General features: G+C 48.8%; 8 protein-coding genes across 8 annotated transcripts; 4 read left to right on the top strand and 4 right to left on the bottom strand.

Annotated features, from left to right (window-relative positions):
- Positions 1 to 1,852: 1,852 nt before the first annotated feature.
- On the top strand, positions 1,853 to 2,089 carry N7458_002751 (uncharacterized protein; the record flags this gene model as incomplete). The annotated part of the gene is made up of 1 exon (XM_056906134.1): positions 1,853 to 2,089. The coding sequence occupies one exon, from the start codon at positions 1,853 to 1,855 to the stop codon at positions 2,087 to 2,089; it is 237 nt and encodes a 78-aa protein (XP_056770241.1).
- Positions 2,090 to 2,641: 552 nt separating this feature from the next.
- Positions 2,642 to 5,920, bottom strand: N7458_002750 (putative sister chromatid cohesion factor (Chl12); the record flags this gene model as incomplete). The annotated part of the gene is made up of 3 exons (XM_056906133.1): positions 2,642 to 3,056; positions 3,114 to 5,640; positions 5,698 to 5,920. The coding sequence occupies 3 exons, from the start codon at positions 5,918 to 5,920 to the stop codon at positions 2,642 to 2,644; spliced, it is 3,165 nt and encodes a 1,054-aa protein (XP_056770240.1).
- A 1,268-nt stretch (positions 5,921 to 7,188) lies between these two features.
- On the top strand, positions 7,189 to 9,526 carry N7458_002749 (uncharacterized protein; the record flags this gene model as incomplete). The annotated part of the gene is made up of 2 exons (XM_056906132.1): positions 7,189 to 8,316; positions 8,372 to 9,526. 2 exons carry the CDS (start codon positions 7,189 to 7,191, stop codon positions 9,524 to 9,526), a joined length of 2,283 nt encoding a protein of 760 aa, XP_056770239.1.
- A 2,838-nt stretch (positions 9,527 to 12,364) lies between these two features.
- N7458_002748 (uncharacterized protein) lies at positions 12,365 to 12,784 on the top strand (the record flags this gene model as incomplete). The annotated part of the gene is made up of 1 exon (XM_056906131.1): positions 12,365 to 12,784. One exon carries the CDS (start codon positions 12,365 to 12,367, stop codon positions 12,782 to 12,784), a length of 420 nt encoding a protein of 139 aa, XP_056770238.1.
- Positions 12,785 to 15,416: 2,632 nt separating this feature from the next.
- On the top strand, positions 15,417 to 16,692 carry N7458_002747 (uncharacterized protein; the record flags this gene model as incomplete). Its single annotated transcript, XM_056906130.1, has 6 exons — positions 15,417 to 15,575; positions 15,635 to 15,713; positions 15,771 to 15,914; positions 15,966 to 16,079; positions 16,133 to 16,327; positions 16,397 to 16,692. The coding sequence occupies 6 exons, from the start codon at positions 15,417 to 15,419 to the stop codon at positions 16,690 to 16,692; spliced, it is 987 nt and encodes a 328-aa protein (XP_056770237.1).
- Positions 16,693 to 17,015: 323 nt separating this feature from the next.
- On the bottom strand, positions 17,016 to 18,217 carry N7458_002746 (electron transfer flavoprotein subunit alpha/FixB family protein; the record flags this gene model as incomplete). The annotated part of the gene is made up of 3 exons (XM_056906129.1): positions 17,016 to 17,593; positions 17,670 to 17,838; positions 17,912 to 18,217. 3 exons carry the CDS (start codon positions 18,215 to 18,217, stop codon positions 17,016 to 17,018), a joined length of 1,053 nt encoding a protein of 350 aa, XP_056770236.1.
- Positions 18,218 to 18,625: 408 nt separating this feature from the next.
- N7458_002745 (uncharacterized protein) lies at positions 18,626 to 19,880 on the bottom strand (the record flags this gene model as incomplete). The annotated part of the gene is made up of 2 exons (XM_056906128.1): positions 18,626 to 19,747; positions 19,812 to 19,880. 2 exons carry the CDS (start codon positions 19,878 to 19,880, stop codon positions 18,626 to 18,628), a joined length of 1,191 nt encoding a protein of 396 aa, XP_056770235.1.
- A 2,618-nt stretch (positions 19,881 to 22,498) lies between these two features.
- N7458_002744 (uncharacterized protein) lies at positions 22,499 to 23,351 on the bottom strand (the record flags this gene model as incomplete). Its single annotated transcript, XM_056906127.1, has 2 exons — positions 22,499 to 22,681; positions 23,205 to 23,351. The coding sequence occupies 2 exons, from the start codon at positions 23,349 to 23,351 to the stop codon at positions 22,499 to 22,501; spliced, it is 330 nt and encodes a 109-aa protein (XP_056770234.1).
- Between the last annotated feature and the right edge of the window lie 2 nt (positions 23,352 to 23,353).

Raw genomic sequence — 23,353 nt, 5'->3', positions numbered from 1 at the left:
AAATGCCTCGCATCAATAATATTCTGGAATGAAAAGATCCATCAAAATGTCTCCTCGGACTAAAAAAATTCTTATATCCTATTCGCCTCAATCAAGTAGTATCGCTAATTCACCTCTGAGGGTCCTCGGACTAAGGCTCGGAGTAAAATTTCATTCGTCGGACTAACACCTACCAGGTTCGGATTAAATCTGACTAGAAGCACCAGGAACCACCATTTAACCGCCATCACGCCATCTTTTCGTTCAAAAGAATGAAGAGAGATCTTGAAACAAGATTATAGAAGAAACATCATTGATGGGATTTCAAAGCAAAGTACATGTGCTCGGCTACGCCCTTGGATGATGCTTTTCCATGATTTAGTTGAATTGATTGGCTTATTCGACCCCGCATTGACTCGTATTGAGTCACCTTCAAGCCACACTTCGTACGGCGCGACCATGAACCAAACAAAATGGAGAAAGAGCTTGGTTTGCTTGGAAATCAAACATCGCGTCAATCAAACAATACGATCAAGAGTTCCTTCGTATGTGCTGGTTTCATTGGCTGAGATTCATTTAGAAAGACATGCTTGGTTTGCACGATTTGCACATTTGAACTTGTCTTAGAACATATGCATGTTAGTCTTGCTAGAGATCGCCGCTGATAGCCGTAAGGCTCTACTCCGTAGCCAGTTTCGCGGCCTCGCCAGGTCGAAATGCTCCATTTGACTCCGTTTCGGGACCCCGAGCCCGCTAAGAATACAAAAAATGGCGGCGGGAAGTGGAGCCATTCGGATGTGGGTGTTCTGGGTAAATTCGGTCCCGCGACTTGAAGGTCTGATTTGATGGACACTGGACAGCATCATAGCCATACCCGAGCCTTGCTGTAGTGTCGATAGATACTCATTTCAGCGTTTCGGGCATCCAGTCGTCAAGGCAGCAACGAGGTCTAGATTGGGCCTCAGGCCGTGACTCAGGCTCAGATGGATGCGGATGCAGAGCCGTATACGAACGAGTTCCAACATTTGATGAGGAAGCCTTGATCATCCACACGCCCTGTCGTACTTGGCTATCCCGCATCCAGGAAAGTCGGGGGTCCAGATCCACAGAGACACAAAGGAGACGGTCAAGATCCGAAAGTTACGCGTTAGGATAGACTTGGATCCCTTTGGAATAGAAGCCCATTAAGGCATAGGCTGCGAGATGTCTTGTCGGCATCATGATTATCTGATACACGCGACGTGTCAGCGGATGCGCCCTTTAATCGGGGCGTTGACATGTGCTCGTGTATATTGGTCATCTGCGATCCACTGCCAGGGTTGGCACTGGCTGTGTTTAGCGTCTATTTGAACTCCGATGGCTACTCCGAACACCGCGGCGGAGTACTTTTCAGCCTAGTCGAGACCCACAAGAGGCATCTGGCTCTGACGTATTTTTTTCTGTTGCGACACACTCGTTACTGTAGTTTATTCGAGCCTCGACTCATTTTTCATGGCTGAGTGGTGGGGCAATGGCTTTGAGAATTCTATTTTTTTCTAGATTTTAATAGATTTTTTTCTTGTATCGGAGTGAGAACGGATTGACATTTTGGATGTACTTCGCGCTGGAACCAAGTATATAAGACCCTGGGAATCCCCGTGTGAAAAGATCATTCTCAATTCCATTGCATTCAAACAAATCAATCTACATTGCAAAGAACCTTCAAGACATTCTTCCAATCAACCGAAAGACAAGAACATTCCTCATCTTCTCATCAATACTTTCCATCTCATCAACATCACCATCAACCACTATACTTGACCAGCCCAACCACCAGTCAACCACCACTATAACCACCAACACTCAAACCACCATTACAAACACTCCATCCAAAATGTCCAGCTTCACCTCCTCCAAGAGCTCTTCCAAGACCATGTCCTCTGACGCCGCCTCCACACATTCCACCGTCTCCACCGCAACAACGCTAAAGGGCACCGACTCCCCCATCAAGAAGAAGTGGTACTCCCTGAGCTCCAAGTCTGAGCCTCAGCACGTCAACAAGTCGGACGCTTTCTATGCCAAGCAAGCTATTCACAATGAGGCTGTTGCTAGCTACTTCAGCATGCGGTAGACAGGCATACGAACATACTGGATGTAACGACACCAGCCAAGGACTGAATCAATTGGACATAACATGTCGCAATTGATTTAACTATGCTTGTTTCTGTGGTTTTCTCGCTTGTTTTTGTTTTTGTTCTTCTTTGGGCTTGCTTGATTTGATACCACTGCCTTTTCGATGAAGCCGCTCTTGCGACGATGGAATGACCCTGGATACCATTACTTTTTTCTAATACTCACCTCGATGTCTAGCTTTGTGGCTGGATTTTTGTTTCTTTATGTTCTAATTGCGTTGTTTACTTGTGCGTGGAGTTTATTGATTGTTGAACTAGATTGTTCTGTTTTCTGTTGTCTTTAGAATATACGGATTGGCCTCCATTTCATTGCAATGAAAGTTAATTGATCAAACATGATGTGATTCTTCGTACGAGTACGGTATACTTGCATGTAGTATTAACAAGAGCTAGATTCTAGGTAATCATGACATGGATATATGCTCAATGTGCAACGAGAATAAAACAACAAACGAAAATATGATGACGCTTAAAAATGCCTTGTGATTTCATCACAGCCCTGCCAACAACTCCCCCAGAGAGATAGGCTTGCGAACCGCATTTGAGAACCCTTCGTGATAAGTCACCCACACCTTCCGGCCAGCTTTGGAAGTCTCGTCCGAGTGGTTACCGCTCTCGGTTTCCTTGGTCTCCCCGATAGGCTCTTGAATGACCCGTCCAAAGAAATCCCGTTTAAGAGCGGCATCGCCAGTGACTTTATGACTAGCACCACCTTGCTGCTCTTTTACGGATTGACCATTAAGAGACTTACCGCTGGCGGCATTCTTGGCATCAGATTGCTTGCGCATCATCTCCTTGCGATACTCCTGGTCAAGAACTTGACGGACTGCATAACGAACAGGCGCAGAGCCCGATGCTGAAGAACTCCCTGTCATCTTGGAGAAAGCCACCAGCGAATCGAGTGACCTGTGGGGCATTAGTTCTCATTCGTCAAACGCACCAGAGAATAAGGGTCTCACTTACGGCTCCATTCTGTAGGCCCAGCCACCGTGACTTCCGCCTTCATGCTCTACTCGGACTTTCTCAAACGTAACACCCATACCAGACATGACCCGCACGGCCGACTGGACGAGGGCACGCTCGCTTTCTTTGCGAACGCTGGCTGTACTCCTCTGCTCACCGCCGCCACGCACAATGACGGGTTTAACGTCAGGGGACAGCATTCGAATCAAATGCGGAATAAGATCCGTGACAACGCTATCGGCGGACCTGAACATGCGAATCATGGGTGCCGGTAAAGATGACTGGAATCCGTTCAAGATAGAGCGGTTCTCCTTTTGTGCTTCGAATACAAGGAAGTCTGCTTTGGGTCCTGAGAAAGGATGCTCGTCCTCGGCGTTCTCATCCTCGTTGTCGCGATCATTCATCTCAACCTTGCCAGCAGCCGAGGCGAAAAGATGATGGAATGCAAGCGTGGACTGGCTCAGATACGCGCCCAATTCCCACTCCTGAGACTGATGTACTCTCGAGGAGATCGAGTCATGGAAATGAAGCCAGTCGTAAGCGGCAGTGGGCTTTGAGAGGAAATTGTCATCCCGGTATTGCTGGTTCGGGTATGCAGCAAAACAGTCGGTGACACACCGGTCATGCTCACCACTAGCATCTATCATCTCCCGTAGGCGATTGATAGCGTGTCGTTTGCGCAAGTCTGCTACTCCCACTGGAACACGGCTATTAGAGCTGTCGAATTTGCCCTGGAAAGACATGCCAGCTGGAGCATCAGTGAACCCCGCCCCTTCGCTGAAAACCCGATTCACAATCTCACGGACACCGCCACGGCTCATCTCTTTGAAAAAGGAGCCGCCTTCAGTGGACGTGCCGAGCACTCGTGACTCCAACCAGTTTCGAGTCAGTCTCAAAGACGAAGAGCCTTCATTTCGAAGCTTATGTGCTACCCACTCAGCAGCAACAAGCACGCTTCGGATATCACCCTCGGCGGACCCGTTATTCTTAGAACCCCGTTTCCTTCGAGGTTCTAATCCCCAAGCCGCTTCGCATAGCCTTCGGGCTCCATCACCATCACATGGAATACCTTCTCTGCTGAAAATGTTCTTCACACGCTGGATCACATTCTCCAATGGCGCTTGTCGAACGTGAATCATCTCTGCAATCGTAGAGGCTCGCAGAGGGCGAAGACTGGGGTGATACAGATCATTGCATACCAGGATCAACGGCCGCAGGAAGCGGAAGTTATCACCCTTGCGCTTCTTGCCGGATTTGCCGCCATGCTCAGCGACATAACGCGCATTGCGTTGATCGAGCATAACCAAATCAATCAAGGCTTTCATGAAACCACCTTCACCACCGCTGCCAGCTCCTCCGACAACGCCGTCAACCTCGTCAACAACGACACATACTGGCCTGGCAGCCCGACGGACCTTGTTCTCACCAATCTCAACGTTGGCACCTTTGACATTCTCCGTCCCTAGCGCATCACGGATGCGGCCCTTAACCACATCTCTGCTGCGCTCATCACTGGCATTGATTTCGAGGACCTCGTAACCGGCCTGTTTGGCACATACATGTGCCAACGTAGTTTTGCCAAGACCAGGGGGGCCACTTAGCAGAAGCACCTTGCGATGCATCCGCTCCTCATCCTCATCACCCTGACCGGCTTTCTTTGATCGAGAAGACTTGACCAAGCCGGGGAAGACAATTGGCTCCCACCCCTTCAACCAGCGAAGCACCGCACGGTGTGTACGCTCATCGCCAATGAGGTCGGTGAATTTGCGAGCACGGTACTTTTCTGTCCACATCATCGAGTCAATCTTCTTCTGCTTTGGGTCTCCTTCTATCCGTTCGATGGACTCTTGCACCGCAGGTCGGGGTGCTGCCTTGGTGGCTTTTGCCTCCTTTGCAGCCTCGTCCAGCAATTTGTGAATCTCAATTCCATAGTAACTCCTTTTGGCTCGTCCGGCCTCGGTCTCAGATCGGCTTGCGATCATACGCTCGTAAGAAACGGGAGCACTGGTCTTGCGAAGCGGGATATGGTGTGTTTTGCCGCTGCACGTTTTGATCTGGATCTTGTTCGGTGGGATTGGAGCATGTCGAGATGCAATTGTGGTTTGTATTCTTGAGATCGTAGGCGTGTCTTCATTTTGTGGAGTGGAAAATGCGTTGTTCTGCGGTTCTTCCAGAATGCTAGGGAGGTTTGACGGTACTGATTCGGGATTCTCTTGTAGCTCGAATTGGCTCTTGAGCTGCTCGTCTTGCAGTGCAGCGACTTCATCGTCTTCTTCGTCATCGTCGTCGTCAACAAATCCTCCGAGGAACTTCTGTCGCTTAGGTTCGGCCTGCGAGGAGTTCTCTTCAACATCGGTGGCCTTGCGCTTCTGCACATTACCATCAGAGTCGCCGAGCACTGCTGCCCCTGGTTGTGCTATGAATGGCATATCTGAGATCGGAGGTGAGGACGGAAGAAAAGATAGATATTGTGCCCGAGTCAGCGCGTTTTGACGCGGTGTATCGGTGTAGTCCTTCGTCGGGGTGTCTGCATTGAAAATTAAAATTAGGGTCGAGACAGAGCAGATATGCGCAAGGGTCTAACCTGGTCTTATATCGTCGTCACTGCGAAAGACATCAGACAAATTCCAGGCTCGGTGTTGAATCACAACTTTATTGCGGGTTTGTTCGAGGCGATGCAGGTGGATTGCCTCGATGTCGTCGGAGAAGGACTCGGAAGGGAGGTTGGGGGCGTTGGTAGGATCTTCGGAATGGAGATGGAGGGCCGGATCGAATGATGAGAGGAAATTGGGCGACGACGGAATCATTCAAGCGTCTCGGTCATATCAATGTCAATGATCGGTCTTTGGACAATTGGGCGGAGGTTCCCCTCTGACTGGGAGACGCGCCGACGCGTGCGGGTAAACGCGCTAGTCCCGTTTTGGTAATCTACTTTCACATAGTCTGGATAAGTCATGGGCTTGCATCGTGTTGTATAGATAATATGCGATATAACCTCTAGAAGAATGAAAACTGACGAAAGATTTTCAGTTGATTCTTGGTCATATCTACTTTTAAATGAAATGAAGATTCACCAATATTCTATTCTGTCAGTGCCAGTACAAACCGTCTACTTCAAGTATTCGGAAATTAATGAAGAGCAAGCCGTGCTAGTCACCTCAAATTCCAGATAATTTCCTAGAGAAGGAATATATGGGAGACTTGCTTGATTGTGAAAATAAATTCGATAACAACTCTCGATCATGGACACCACACACTATAGTACGGAGTACTCCGGACTGTATATGCCACGAAGGAGCTATGTTTGAGTATCCCCGTGGCTCATACTATTAGCCCAACAGAGCTGTGCCAAAGGAGGAAGAATACGATGAGAATCTAATTTTGCACATTCAGCATAAACTTTCCCAATGTTTTGCTATGACTCGCGCTATATAGTTGGAGGCGAACGAGGGCCCAAGTGATGAGGTGAATGTAGCCGAGCGGCAAGACAAGCCTTCCCGCCCCCCCCGGCGGCACTGGAAGAGAAAAAAGCAGAGCTCACTGCTTGTCTACTATTACGGAGACCCCGAACCCCTTTGATCCCCTTCTTCCGAAAATTGACATCCTTTTAGGCCGATCTAAGCGAACCTAATGGAGGCTCTTCCTGGTTTGCCACTGGTTCCTGGCCCTGGAGAGCGAGTTCCTGGGACCTGGGCCCAGGGTCTCCATAGTGCCACTTTAATAGTGCGCGCCACCCCATCGCCTCTTGTGGCTGCTTTTGGGACGAACGACTCGAAGCTTGACTATACGCAGACTAGGTTCCACCAGAGGATGACCGTTTCGCTTATGGCCTAAGTCAGGGCCTATGGCATTCCCTCGCCAGCTCGCTTTGAGATGTATCTTTTGAAAGAGTTCTCCCGAAACTGCACTTTTCGGGAATTTTGGCCGCCATGCTTACGCACATCGAGCCCCACGAGGCCCCAGAAGGCCTCGCGCTGGTCAATAATATGAATATAAAGCCATCTCTCGAACAACACGGGTCCGGATTTACCAGACACTGCCTTCGTCACGTCTTGTCAAATTGTGAGGGCTCGCCATGATGTGGAAGTTATCATTGTGGTTGGCGTTCGCATACGCTGCCACCACTTCAGCTCTGCCTTCTCCCCAACCTTCGGAGAATCATGGTGATTCTTGTCCCGTCAACCACGACTCGTCACCCAATTGGCATGAGGGGCCTTTCAAAGAAATCATTCGTTTGATTGAAGGGTGCCCCGATGGCCGTCCTTTCTGTCGCGACCTCATTCACAAGTCCTATGACATTATCACCAAGACCAAGACGGTGACTCCAGTGCCAACTACCGTCAAGGTCACTGAAACTATCACCGATCATCTTCGTCAAGTCACAAGGACCACCACACAGGACGTCACCTCGACACTTGTGAACTCTCCGTTGACCACCACTCTTTATGCAACTTCGACTTTGACCCAGACCGTGCCCTTGACTATCACGGATGTATCCACCTTTACCACTCTGGATGTTTCCACCGTCTTCCTGACGTCGCCGGACTATGAAACCATCACAAGGCCGGTGACTAGCTTCATCACGAACACGGCCACGCAGGTTATCACTGATGATTCGACCACCACCCTCACTGAGTATTTCACGGACACGTCTACTCAAACATTCACCAATACTATCACAGACTATGCGACAGTCTTCGTTACATCATTTATCACAGACTATGCGACCAACTACGTCACCAATCTTTACACGGATATTCAAACCGATACAATCACAAACTATCACACCGAGACCACCACTATTTCCTTTACTGATACCGCCACTGTAACGACCACTCAGACAATCCCATCTACTACCACTCAGGAACTGGACGTCACTACGACTGATACTCAGTATCTGACTACTATCCAGACTGATTTCATTACCTCTACCAACACACTCTCTGCCACAGAGACCGACTATACTACGGCCACAATCACTTCCGTCCAAACTGACGGCATAACCGTCACTACGAGCGTGGTGACCACTGTGGCTCCGGCCAAGAGGGACTCGATCAATGAGCTCAATGGACGTGCTGCACTCCCCACTCCATCCGCTTTGAGAGGCATTCACGACACTCATCTGTCCAGCGCATGCTCTATCCTCTGGACTGAGAAGTGGGTCTCAACGACGTATACCACCACGACAGTCCCCAAGCCTACAGTACGCTCTATGCCGATGGAAAAACATGAAGACCATATACTAATGGATCGAATAGGTTACTAAGACCATCACCACTCACACAATGGCCCCTGGCATCAATACTATCTACGTGACCAAGCTTACGACCGAGTTTGTGACCAGCACGCCCAGTCTCTTCACTACAATTTTGACAAACACCGTCACTACCGATATCACAAGCACTTTGACTATTGAAGAAACATCAACCGCCACGTCCTCGTCTACTACGACTGCCACCGATATTGACACATTGTTTGTGACATTGGATATTCCAACCACCGAGACCGACCTCGTCACTGCCACGTTGACGACCGACTTGACATTCTCGACAACCTTGGATATTACATCGCAAGAAACTGCCTCGGTGACAGATATCGTCACGGCAGACGAGACCAACACTGCAACGACTGATCTCACAACGATTCAAACCAACACGGAGACGATTGATATCACATCCAGCCAGACAGTCACCCAAACTGCGGATATTACTGCCACCGAAACGGCCTCTCTAACAACCACGGAGACGGCAACAACGACTATTGATATTACTGAAGTTGCAACGATAACCTCAACTTCTTTCTTTGGCGTCACCACCTCTGTCCCAGTCACGCTCCAAAGCACAGTTGTTAATTCAGTCGATATCACCAACACTGAATTTACTACTTCAACCATCGATATAACGATCACGAATACAGTCTCAACGACCACAACTACCACAATCTTTTCAACAGTCACCAGCTCCCCGACCTGCGGGGTGAACCGCGTCTCGAACCCCACCTTCGACGGCCCTTCTCTCCCTCCCTGGACATGGACCGGCATCGGTAGCGGATTCTACAGATATGTCCCCGGGACAGGCAGCACCTACGCACTTGGTCTCTACACAAACACTGGCGGCTTAAGCCAATCTTACATCAAACAGTCGCTCGCCACTACCGCTGGGCAAACGTACACGGTCTCATTCTCCTATTTTGCATTGAATGGAAACGGCGCAACCTACTTGCAGTGCTCATTCGACAACAGCGCTGGAACATCATACAATATCAATTACAATGGAATCACAAGGGGCGTTTGGAAGACTTTCCAGAATACTTTCGTGGCGAGCTCATCATCTACCATGATCACCTTGAAGCTGGTTACTTCGACTGTCGCGTCGGCTTATCTTGATCAGATTTCGGTTGTCACACCGTGTTAATCGAGGGAAGGGCTATGCTTTTTGCTAGGCTCTTGCTTTGCTTTTTGTTGTTTTGTACATAATTAATTTGAATTGATTATTCTTGAATGAAGCTTTCTTCATGTCACCTAGTGGTTTCAATTAATAAGACATGAGTGGAACTATAATGAGAAAGCAGGCCATGATGTATCGTATAGGCAAGCAGAGGAGTCAACATGAAAGAATAGAGTAATTGGACAACAACATTCGGTGGCCATCCACTGGTAGAATCTTGCCCTACGTTCAACTCCTCGATGAACTTATGTCTGGACCTTTCTGGCTTCTTCCTGATGAATCTCTATAGGATGCCGTCTTTGTTCGATGGCTTATATAGGCCTTGCTTTCCTTCCCGGCTTTATGTTTTCCTTCTTTTTCTTAGCTAGAGCTAGATTCCTATAATGCTAGAGATTGGCAGATTTCCTCTCCAGAGCTGCTTCCTTTCCTTTCTGTGTGCGACGTAGATAGACCTCTGCAGATGCCAGACATGCTGAGGGTCATCATCTTCTGCTGTATGCCAGAACTTGGGCATCTTGATGTGAAACCCTCTTGGAAGGAATTTCGCAGTCTCAACTTTATCAATGGTGAAATCTTCCGGCAACCCCACTTGAAGGCCTTTATGTTCTATTGTGGCGTGCCTATAGCTACCTTGGAAGTTTACTCGGTCTGCCTCCTTAAGTATTGGATGTCTAGCATTATAAATATCACCCTCGCTCTTCTTATAAATTAGTTCTTTCGGTTCTTCCCTCTTCACCTTTTTGTGCTTTCCCTCTCCATCACCACGACATTTCACTCCATCACCCTAAAGTCCGTAAATTGGAACTGAACTGAGAGCGACCTCACAAGTTTCATACTGGAGCTTCTTTGGGCTCATATCTCTCTAGCGAACCGATCTCACCATAAAGTGAGAGAAGTCATGCTTTACGCCGATGAATATGAGGACCCCGATTCTCCGGAAGACATGGGGGGTCAGATGTTGGTCAACGACGGCGCGGGTTGGGAGATTCTTGGTGATGACAATGCGTAAACATTTGACGGGTATCGAGATGGCTCTGGCGATGAGACTCGAGTTTCTTGATCTTATCGTTCACTTTTGCCATCTCTGCACGAATATCACGCATTTCCGCAAGAAAGCAGAAGCCCCGCAACAGATTGGCATTCCTAGCGGTGACCCCTGTCACTCATGCAGGGTGGGCTCCAGTGACCCTCTGCATGACATCTGGGCCCCTTTGAGTGGTCTTTTTTTATCGTTCGCAATGTCATTGATCATGGAGGAAGCTATCAATGTCGACGACCCCCTTCAACCTTGAATCTGCCCCAGGCTTGGTGGTATATCATCAATCGCAAAAGAGGAGACTATTGGAATCAATTATCGATCAACTACTTGCCCAAATCAACCATCGGGTATCTCTAAAGGATACGGGCCGAGTGGCTGTGATGAACTTTGACGAGAGAATTTGCCAGATAGTCTATCCCTACAGAAAGATTCATGCAACAAAATGATATCCGTGCCTTTCTGCCCACCCAAAGCGCTTCCCGCTTTGGGTGCGCCCGGTGTTATGGCCAATTTTCATAGAAATCGTCAAATTTACCACCCAACTAGCTAATTATCAATAAAAAAAAGCTCTCCCGCCCGTCTAGCCGCTTCCTCATTAGCAATTGCCCGCTGGATAGATTCCTCCGATCGCTGTGTGGGCTCGTAGCCATAAATCTTCTTGAACTGCTTGGCTAGCTTCCTTTCCTGCTTGGCCAATTCCTCCTTCTTCCTAGTATCAATCGATCGATTCGCATCGCGTGTAGTTAATATACCAGTCTGGCTAAGTGGCTTAACCTGTCGCTTGGTGTATTTTCGACGTACTGGGGCCTGCGCGGCCCTAATACGCTGAATTGTATCCCGCGTCATCGAAAGCTCCTCCGCTATCTCCCGCTGGTGCGCTATCAACCTCGATAGATTTCGCTGCATCTTATCTAATAGATCCTCGAGGTGTTTGGTAATCTTCGCCTGGTTCTTATATAGTGCTTCAATAGATTTTGGAGGGCTATTTTCAACACTAGAAGACGAGAGATTAGGTGGTGGTGGTGATGGTGTATGCGAGCCCTATGAGCGAAGATCTGGTGCGTATAGATCAGGAATCACTAGTTCTTTAGCAAGATCGTCAACAACCTTAGTACTATTAACTGGATAGATTCCGCGATCACTAAAGGATTCGCGGATAATTCGCTGCGTAAACGCCTTCTTGCGAATTGGCCCGATAATCGCGAGGAAATCTGATTTCCCATATAGCTGGCTACCCCAGAAAGCTAGTTCATTATTTATTAAGCGAAATTGCTGCTTATAATTCAAGAAGGGCTTTCCGTCAAGTGGCTGGCAAAGATGGGTTGAATGCGGTACGAATGCAAAAGGGATAATCGCATTATCCTCGCAAAGTTGAAGAAATTCGAGTGTAAGATACGCGCTATAGCCATCGAATATAAGAACGCGCTTTTCGCCCCGTTTCACACGATAAGCTGTCAATTGAATAAAATAGCCTAGCCAGGCTAGGGCTAATTTATCAGAAATCCAGCTATTACAGTAAAACCTGGTTATAACGAACCTCTATATAACGAATTCCTGGGTTAACGAATCGAAAACCCGTGCAGAATTAGATTTCCCATACACATAACGAATTCCCGGCTTACTACGAATTCGTTAGGTTTCTGGCCAAAATTCGTTATATTACTAAGCATACTAAGCCTAATTAGGAAGTAGGCTAGCCTATATAGGTAATTATATCACGTGTGGTAGTCTCATGCTAAAGCTCTCCAGTCGCAAGAATTCGCTACATGCCTATCTCGCATACCAATCTTTATACTAATCTTTATACCAATCTTGCTGCCAATCTTGCTGCTAATCTTGCTGCCAATATGCCTCCCTCTCGCACTCGCACCAGTGTCCCTATCGATCGCAAGAAGGCCCTCCGCCAATTCAAGTGTACCAATCCTACAATCAGCAATCTCGCTATACGCGAATGGTTCAAAACCACCTACCAGCAAGATCTTGCGCCCTCTACCGTATCTGAGATATTATCAAAGCGATATGCCTACCTTGACGATGCCTATCACCAATCTCTCGCGAATCAGCAGCGTAGCCGCTCTGAGCGGTGGCCAGAGCTTGAATCTGCCCTATTCCAGTGGATACAACGCGCTGAATCGCAGATTCCTATTACTAGGGCTGTCCTGCGTGAGAAAGCCGATTTCTTCTAGCGATCGCTGCTAGCCTACCAAAGCTAGAAGGTTCCTACCTTTAGTAACGGCTGGCTACAGGGCTTCCAAGCCCGCCATCAAATTAAAAGCCGCTACAAATATGGCGAACTAGCTAGCGCGGCTAGTAGCGAGGACGAAATACGTATAATTCAGCAAGCTATCGCTGCCTATCCGCCGCAGGATATCTTTAATTGCGATGAGACTGGTCTATTTTGGAAGCATACGCCAGAGCGAGGTCTTGCTACCCGCAACGTTCCTAGGCGTAAGATAGAGAAGGCTAGGGTTATATTCTATTTCTGCGCAAACTCCGATAGGTCTGAGAAGCTACTAATATGGGTTATTAGCGTAGTAGCTAAGCCTAGATGCTTTGTAAGGGCTAATATCAATCTTGCTGCCCTCGATATCTACTAGCGCTATAATAAGACGGCTTGGATAACGGCTCTAATCTTCGAGGATTAGGTACGCTGGTTTGATTATCGAATAGCTGGGCGAAAGGTAGTGCTTTTGATAGATAACTTCTCTGCGCATAAAGCTGCCATTAAGACTATCAAGAAATCTTGCTATCTACTACAAAATACTATGATTATCTGGCTGCCAGCGAATACAACTAGCAAATTTCAACCGCTTGACCAAGGGATTATTAATACTTGGAAGGTTTACTAGCGCTATCAGTGGATTCGCTATATACTATAGGAATTTGATACTGGTAGAGACCTATTGAAAACAGTGGATATCTTGAAGGCTATACGATAGGGTTTAAAAGCCTGGGAATTTGATCTATCTACATCGGTAATAACTAATTGCTTCCGCAAAGGGTTATATCATAAATCGTTGAATCAATCGGCCGAAGCAGATCCTATAGCTACACTACGCAGAGATATATCTCTACAGATTAAGCGGCTACCAATTCGCGAAGCAATAGATATTGATCAATTCCTAAATCCTGCTACCGAAGAGGTTACTGATTCATTCGATTCAATCGATTCTATCGTGCTATCTCAGTTCCCAGGCCCTACAGCAGATTGCGATGAGATCGATGAGATCGAGGACGATTTAGTAGAGGAGGAGATATAGCCGCTGATTAAGCCGACCGAGGCTATTCACCACACACAAGGGCTTCTAGCCTATTTGGAGCAGCAGGAATCGATCGATCTCGCTTTTATTAAGCGGCTGCGGCAGGAAGAGATAAATATACAGAGGAATGAGGTGAATAATAGGCGCCAGAGCGATATTCGTGGCTATTTTGGGGGGAATTAGGGGGTTATTGGATATAGCGAATTTCACTTTATAACGAATTGGGTAGCTGAAAACAATAGTTCGTTATAACCAGGTTTTACTGTAGGAGAAATAGCCGTCATCGTGTCTGGTAAGAGGGTTTCGCTACCGTAGAACTAGGCCTCTATAAGATTTTTGCCAGTTCCCTTGAATATAAAGAGAGGGTCCATCTGCTAGCCGTCCGCAGCAATATACTCTAATGCAGCAATATTTTCGCCTTTCTCGGTCTTAGCAAGGCCAGGGCAAGATGATTTAGCACCAATAACGTTTCGTGATCGCCCTTGACCAGGTTGAAACCCGTATTTATCGAAGTTGTATACTAGCCGGGCAGGGACGTTATGGAGGACCCGTTCTAGCTGGTCGTGCTGAAGAAGGCCTGCATCTTCCGATTGGATTCGCTTTAGTTCCTTGGTCTTTTGCTTCACAGGGCCTAGGCCAAGGTTTTTTGGTAGGCGCTTTATAAAGCCGTACGCCCAGTTTTTACCAACCTGCCTATCTGGCTGATCTGTTCGCGCCAGTGCGCGATTTGCCTATGCACCTACTACCGCAGGGGTAGGTGGGAGATTCCAGCCATGCATTTGGACTATCCAGCTAATCAAGGCTTTCTCCTGGTATGGCTCTAGGGCGTTTCTCAGCGATTTGGTAGGTGTAGTAGGCGATTTAGCTATTTCGACGCGATCGGCCAAGGTCTTGCGAGCCACGCCGAATTCACGCGCAATCTTAGAAAAATTCGGTTTTTTGCTGGATAAGGCCACTTGGCAGGCCTCGACCAGGCGAGATTCATCAAAATTGATAGATTTAGGCATCGTTGGTGGTTGAATTAGCTAGTAGAAGGCTACTGGTAGAAAATTGGCCATAACACCGGAATGGCCATAACACCGGGCGCACCCAAACCGGGAAGCGGTTTGGGTGGGCAGTAAGGCACGGATACTGCTTTTTTATTACAATTATCCCAGTCGAGTATTAATTCGCTGATCATCGAATGTGATTGCAACGCTCCAGGCCCTCGAACACAGGCGCTCGGAATGTTGCATCGTCGAGTAGAATGGCTCGCACAGCTGTATAGCCACTCTGTCCTCATGCTCTGCCCCTCCCCCAATTACATCACTTACAATATTCAGGAATTGATGCAATTGGACCCGGCGGCTAATCTCTTTCCAACCAGTTGCTGAAGAGGGGTCTCCAATGTCATACGGTCGGAGTTAACGGCGTCAAGATAGAAGGACCCGCTCTGCAGTCAGCCAGAAGCATAATGTCCGTCCCATACATCTCGTATAAAGGCAGCCTACCAACACCATTCCATTAGAGAAACATTCACAAAATAACTCAAATTCGAATATACGAATCGACAGCAAAAATGGTCAAGACGCTTCCGTTTGGTGATCTCCAAGTTCCATCGCCTGGTTTCGGCGCGATGGGCTTGAGCTTCGGTTTGGGAAGTAATTTGAATCTTGAGGAGGCGGAGCCGGTCTTGTTGAAGGCCATTGAGCTTGGTTGTACTTTCTGGGACACTGCCGTGAGTTGACACACGTTGATTGAATCTAATGCTACAAGTTTCTAACATTTGATACAAAGGTCATCTATCAAGCTGGCGTAAATGAGAAGCTTCTCGGCGACTTTATTCGGAAGCACAATGTTCGCGACAAAATTTTCAGTCAGTCACAGTCATCTCATATATCGATATGTCCTTGAAGCTGACAGTTCACTACAGTTGCTTCGAAATGTGGCATAGTCGCCTTCGGAGGTGAGCGGGGAGTTACCAATTCCGCCTCGCATATCAAGGAGTATATCGAAGGCACGATTGAGCGACTCGGTTTTACTCCCGATTTGTATTATCTTCATCGGATTGACCCCAGTATGTCTGAAGCAAAAGACTCCCAGTGAGTAGCCGCTCATTCTCTTACAGATACCCCTCTCGAGGAGTCTATCCCTGCCCTTGATGAAATCCGCCAGGCCGGCAAGACCAAGTACATCGGTCTATCAGAGTGCTCTGCCGCAACATTGCGCAAGGCCAACTCCAGTAGGTTTTTTCCATCTCCACTGACTGTTGTCATTCTCGCTGACAATAGGTAGTTGCCAAGATCGATGCCCTTCAGGCAGAGTACTCAGCCTTCGAGACGCTCCACGAGACAGACGGCTTGATCGAAACGGCAAAGGAATTGGGCGTCGCCTATGTCGCTTATAGTCCTCTGGGCCACGGTTGGCTAGTAGATAACTTTGACTACAAGACGCCCGATGATTTTGCGCCGGATGATTTCCGTCGCAGCTGTAAGTTTTCATCAATATGATCAGCATTTGAGAGTGGTATCATATACTAACGCGTTTTCCTTCACACAGCGCCGAAATTCCAGGGTGAGAACTTCTTCAAGAACAAGGCTATTGTTGAGGAGATTAAGAAGCTGGCTGTTCGTAAGGGTTGCACTATCAGTCAGATCGCACTCGCTTGGGTTGCCGCCCAGGGTATGATTGCTATTCCTGGTACGACTAAGGTGAAGCGGCTGGAGGAGAACTGGACATCCCGAGATATTGACTTGACGGAAGAGGAGAAGAAAGAGTTCCGCAAGATTATTGACGCTGCTAAGCCCCATGGCAACAGGTACTCTCCTGCGCATCAGACGATGGTTGGGCACTAGCATAGTAGCTTGATAGCCAATCAATTTGTCTGGGACTTGCCCTACTCCAGCTGTTCAGAGTCCACTCGGAATCTACATACTCGGAGAGACATAACTCTTGTCTTATGATAATTTGCAGAGAGTAAGAATGCAGTTATGGAAGATGTTATATTGCAAAGTGAACGGGCCGGAATCCGGACTCCAATCCTCTAATCAGTGGTATACTGTACGGTTCATGTGACACAAAGAAGAAAAACAAGCTCGCAACCTGCTCAATAGGTCGTCGCAAAAGAAAATGACAAAAAAATACACCTCGCGGCCGGCCACCCTCAATCTCTTTTTATTTAAGCGCTCTTCAGCTTCTCAGTCAGCTCGGGCACCTTCTCGAACAGATCACCAACGAGACCGACATCCGCGATCTGGAAGATGGGGGCCTCGGGGTCCTTGTTAATGGCAGCAATGACCTTGCTATCCTTCATACCAGCCAAGTGCTGGATAGCACCGGAGATACCAGCGCAGAGGTAAAGCTGAGGAGCCACGTTCTTACCAGTCTGGCCAACCTGCAGACTGTTATCGGCGAAGCCGCTGTCAACAGCGGCACGGGAGGCACCAATGGCAGCGCCGAGGGAGTCAGCAAGAGGCTGCATAATGCGGTCAAAGTCCTCCTTGGACTTCAGACCACGGCCACCGGAAACAACACGGGTAGCGGTTGCGAGGTCGGGGCGCTCAGACTTGGCGAGCTCCTCGGACACCCACTCGGTCTGGGCCGGGGCGTTGGAGTCCACGCCGTCGACAATCTCGGCGGAGCCGCCCTCGGTCTCGATACCCTGGAAGGCGGTGCCTCGCACGGTGATAACCTTGATGTTGTCGGTCGACTGGACGGTCAGGATGGCGTTACCGGCGTAGATGGGGCGCACAAAAGCTAGAAAGCGAGTTAGTTAGGTCGGTCGGTTGTCGGTCACATGTCAATTTTCCACCACGCTCGGTTTTGCACGTACTGTCTTCGCTTTCGATGCCGGTGATATCGGAGACCTGCTGCACATCCAGGAGAGCAGCGACGCGGGGCAGAAGACTCTTGCCAAAGGCCGAGTGGCCGGCAATGATGTGAGTGTATTCGCCCTTCTTGATGTTCTCGACGAGGAGAGGGGCGTAGTTCTCGGGAAGGCCCTAGATGAATAGAATCGAGAAATGTCAGCCATTTTCTGCGGATTACAAAGGGAACTCAGGGTCTCATGTGTACCTTCTCGTAGGCATCGCTCTCCACGGCAACGACCTTGTCAAGGCCCTTGATCTTCGCCGCCTCGGCGGCGGAGGTACCCTTGACACCAGTACCAGCCAAAAAGGCCGTTACTGGGCCACCGAGCTTCTGAGCCGCAGCGATTGCGGAGAGGGAAGAGTTCTGCAGCTTGCCATCGCGCTGCTCGAGAACGGCAAGGGTCGAGAGAAGACGGGCGAGCGCCGAGGAAGTGGGAGACGTCACAGTGCGGGCAGTGTAGATCTGCGAGCGGGCAGCCCTCAGGACGGAGGACCGGGCGATTGGGATCATGGCGACTGTTCGTGATGAAGTGAATTGGTGATGTTGCTTCTCCCACGAGGACCTGGAGGGGGAGAGTTCAAAGTTGAAGCTCGGCGATCGGCGGTGATGTGAAGATGTGGTTATCGTCGGGATGCCAAGACCCGCCCGCCCGAGGTCGGACTCGGCTAATGCAGGCATTATAAAGGCTGATTCTTTTCAGGCCGACTTATGACGCGACAATAGACGGTGTTTCTGGTTTTGAAGGGCATTGATGGTCTATGTACTACTATTCCATCTCAAGCAAGCTCGCACCAAGTATGTAGCTTTTAAAATGTAGATAATCCATATATTGACGAAAGAAAATGACACACGTGATATTTTGTACGCCGAGAATACCTTTACATGCAGAACATTATAACGAGGCAAAACTGAACCCGACTATGAAGTCGACTTTCTCTTCTTCTTGCCCGCCTTCGGGGCTTCGGTCACCACGGCCTCACCATCCTCGAGAGCCTTGGCCTTCTGCTTCTGGAGCTTCTCTTTCCTGGCCGCAGCAGACTCGTCCTCGTCCTCGTCCTCGGCAGACTTGGTCTTCTTGGTCTTCTTGCCCTCCAACAGCTTCTCATCACCAATAGACTTGCGCTTCTTGCCGGCCTTGGCGCCGTCTTCGATAGCCGCAGTCTGATCCTTCTCCACCACGTCGGCGTCTTCCACCCACAGCTCATTGGCCAGCCAAATAGGGAGAGCCATGGTGTTCGCGCCCTTGACGTGGACTGCCTTGATGTTCCTCCAGCCCTTGTTGATAAACTTCTCAGCCATCCCGTTGACAACAGCAGCGATGTTCTCGGACAACTGCTCGGCGGTGAAATTGGACGAGCCGACTCGGACAGCGGACGAGGTAGAGGGTGCCAGATGGATAGCGGCACAGTTCAGGGTGCGCTCAATCTCCTTGGCACAGATCAGAGGTGCAGCGAAAGATGCGCTCTTCTCCTCCTTAGAGGGCTTCTTCTTGGGGTCTTTCTTGACACGCTTACCATCCACCTTCTCAATCTCTGCGATGCGAATAGGGATGGGGCGCTTGCTCGACTTGTAGAAAATCTTTCCAAGGGTAGGAATCAGGCGAGTGATGATCCGGTCATCGGCCAGGAAGACGTCATGCTCGGAGAACAATTGGCGACGGCTCTCGAAACTCTGGTAGCGGGCCTTCAGCTTGGAGAAGCCAATGACCTTCTCAATGCGCGAGGAAAGTTCTTGGGGGAAAGCGGGGTCGGCGACGACATCCTTGAAGCCGCGCTGGGGGTCGGCAGTGATCACGCAGATGCTGAGCGAGGGCGACGAGTTGAGAGAGTGCGGGACAGTGATCTTGCCGGGCTTCAGGCGGTTCTTATCCACGACGTGCTTCTTGGTGGTGAGGAGCAACCACACGGCCTCGTTGTTGAGAGGAGTGTCCTCGTCATCGGAGTCATTGTCACCGATCAGGGTCTTCTTGGTCGCCGACTTTTCCTTCTCTTGCTGGGCAGACTTGATATGGCGCAGCAGGGCGGTGGAAGCTTTGACAACCTGCGCGAAAATGAGATTAGTATGCGCGGTGGAATATTTTCATACTGTAGACAGCGTTACATACCTGAGGGTTGTCCAGCTGGTATGGTGAGCCAGAGGCCACCTTGGTTGTAAGAGTAGTAGAAGACGGCATTTTGGCGAATTGCGGTCTCAAACTCGACTCCAATTTTTCGGCGATGATATCGAGATAAAAAAAAATTCTCGGGGTCGGAAGGCGGTGGCAGTTTGTCCGGGCTTGGCAGACCAACCCCAGAATCTCGATGCCTGAGGCATTCACTCTTATCATGGAAGCTTGTACCCTAAGACGGAGGTCGTTGGTGTTATTCACATACGATATTAATTATGATGAATTAATTGAGGATTGTAGGCTCATTTGAAGACTGCTTTTTCCAACGAATTGCCCTTGTCCGAGATAGTGGGATTGAATGAACCTCCATGAATCCGCTACCCATCTATTTTTTCAGGTGTTGTACACATTGTTCTGCACCAAATTGGTATCTCATATTGCACGAGGCGGCCTTGTTCCAATTTCGTTTCAGTCTCGGGCTTCATGCATATTGGATTTGTACATAGTTATCGTGTCCTCCGGCGTTAGAAATTGGGAGGCTTCTAGTCCGTCAATAGACTGGTTTTACTGAATGCACAGATATATATCATACGAAGCTGTGTATATTCGCAGTCGACATCCGCCCGAATAATGGTCCAGAGACATAATCTTCTAAAAATGAAACCAAAAAATCATGAACACGATAATCATCGATTCGGGCTTAATTCAAATATCTAGCGACCTTTAAACCTCTATGATAGCATAGATATGGACTCGATGACTGCACTTCTCATTCCCGAACGTGAAGTGCGGGATGGCCTCCGCCCGCCCCTAGGTACCTCCACTTTGCCTACACTGACCACATCGTAGGCGTTTCAGATACCCAGCCGCCAGCACAAGCTCAAGTACCACCGTCTGAAAATGTCTCGGACCCTTAAAAATAGCCATCCTCGCCTCCTGGCCCCAGCATGGTGACGGGTTCTCTCTAGGCGACGAGGCGGCCAAGAAAGTAGCGCTACGCTTAGCGTACTATGAATAGTACGACAGTGCTTTTCGAAGTCGGAGCATCCACTGGCTGAGAACTCCCTCGGCTTGTCTTATTGGAGCAGACAGCGATACTTTAATTCAGTAGGCCAAGCCTTAAGGACGTCATGGAAGATACAGTATCGACGGGATAAAGTGACCGTGTACGGAGAGTACTGTATGTATGTAAGGAAAGACTGTTTTGTTTGTTTGTTTTGTGAAGACTTTACGCTGCATACGCACGTAGAGCTCCTGCAATGTACAAGACAGCGGTGAAAGCACTCTGCCGATCGCCTACGCGTCATTCGATATGGAAAGCCTCGGAAAAAGCAGAGGGAAGTGAAGGAAAAGGGAGGAGTAGCTCATTGAGATCGTGAGTTGTGACTACTGTATTGCGCACTAAACACGTGCCAGTCAGGGGTGACTTCGGACCTGGATCCGATTGTACCGCTACTCCAGTTCCAAGTGATAGTGATCAGATAGGCGCTCTCTCCAGAGTGCCACGGCGACGTTAGAGGTAATACTACCAGACAATGCCTTACACTACATCGTCCTCCGTATGCAGTCAGCAAAAGGAGATAGGGTGCGTCAACTACCGCTAGTATAGTACGCCGCGCAAGCAGGTGGTCTCCACGGCCCCGGATAGGAACCCCAAGGAGTTCGAGCAGTGTTTGGTTTAGGGGCTCGCGCCAGGTCTGTGGATAATGGATATCGGTGGAGGTTAAGTATCGCCTGGTTGTACGAAATGCACATGTGCTCTATATGTTCCAAGTGTTGGATTGTCATGTCTGGCAGTGTAGTCTGAGTCAGGATTCAGGAGTAGGAACCAATCACCATCTATTTCCCCTCATATGTATTGTAGGGCTGACAGGAACATGATGACACCAGAGGCTTAGAGAATAAAACAAAGGTCGTACTGTAAGTCAGGAGTAGGGATTAATGTCCTCGCACTGGAGGTACGAAGGCTACAAGATTAATATTCGAAACACTGCAAGTCAGAAGGTCATGACGCGGACGACTCAGATAGCAGCGGATCGACCAGCCTAGCGCCTATCGCTATTGGGAAGGCGACAGCACTTGAATTCGATCAGCAAACAGCAACCACAGTAGCAACCAAGACTTGGTTGTCCACTTGGCCATGCAAGTCCTTTGCATGCGCAGGAGGAGTGACCAGGCTGGGCAAGGGGTTCTGGAGAAAGCACGGGCAGATTTAATTAAACAGTCGTTCGAACTCGTCATCCTGTGGACCGCTACATGGTTGCTGTATGGGATGATTGGGAGCAGAGTTAGCAGCAGCCGAATCAAGCGCAATATCCGATTTCCCGGCTGCAATTGGTCGAGCAGTGGAGGAGGTAATTAACCAATTCCAAGTTGACAAATCAAAAGAGAAGAGTTTCATTAGCTAGTTAGCTATGTACAGTAAAACCTGGTTATAACGAACTATTGTTTTCAGCTACCCAATTCGTTATAAAGTGAAATTCGCTATATCCAATAACCCCCTAATTCCCCCCAAAATAGCCACGAATATCGCTCTGGCGCCTATTATTCACCTCATTCCTCTGTATATTTATCTCTTCCTGCCGCAGCCGCTTAATAAAAGCGAGATCGATCGATTCCTGCTGCTCCAAATAGGCTAGAAGCCCTTGTGTGTGGTGAATAGCCTCGGTCGGCTTAATCAGCGGCTATATCTCCTCCTCTACTAAATCGTCCTCGATCTCATCGATCTCATCGCAATCTGCTGTAGGGCCTGGGAACTGAGATAGCACGATAGAATCGATTGAATCGAATGAATCAGTAACCTCTTCGGTAGCAGGATTTAGGAATTGATCAATATCTATTGCTTCGCGAATTGGTAGCCGCTTAATCTGTAGAGATATATCTCTGCGTAGTGTAGCTATAGGATCTGCTTCGGCCGATTGATTCAACGATTTATGATATAACCCTTTGCGGAAGCAATTAGTTATTACCGATGTAGATAGATCAAATTCCCAGGCTTTTGTGACGAACGTGACGAACGAGGACGGACTGGAGCAGAAGGGTCGAGTAGCGAACTGACCAACTGGTGTTTGGAGTTTGATGGAAGGTTCCTTTAGCCTACAACAAAAAGGCTTCCACGCGATAGATAGAACTTCTTCTTCTTTTCTCCTCTAGATTTAGTTGCTTCGTTGAATGCACCGATTTGAACCCCTTTATCTCGCCTGGCTGTAACATACAACTAAATCTCTTCATCTTTATCTCTTTCTAGTTGACTGGCCGAGCGAGGAAACGCGTACATACGCGATCTCCTGCTACCCGGCAACTCCCTTTTCAACCAGAACCGATTTGACAAACCGATCGACCCTGAAGAATCCGAACCGACAGAAGCAAGATGTCGCCGACTAAACGTACCGGCTCCCGCCGGCGAAGAGAAACTAAACGACGAACCTCCTTGACAATCCCTGCACAGGAAGGTGTGGCAGAGGATATTGAAATCGAAACCGTGGACCAGCTGATTGAGTGGATCCGCGCCGAACCAGAGACTGCATAGCGAATCATCA

This window comes from Penicillium daleae, assembly GCF_028827525.1.
Source record: "Penicillium daleae strain IBT 16125 chromosome Unknown utg000002l_segment0_segment0, whole genome shotgun sequence".
Classification (NCBI taxonomy): Eukaryota; Fungi; Ascomycota; class Eurotiomycetes; order Eurotiales; family Aspergillaceae; genus Penicillium; species Penicillium daleae.
The sequence above is the reverse complement of the archived record's forward strand: the minus strand, read 5'-3'. Positions and strand labels throughout refer to the sequence as shown.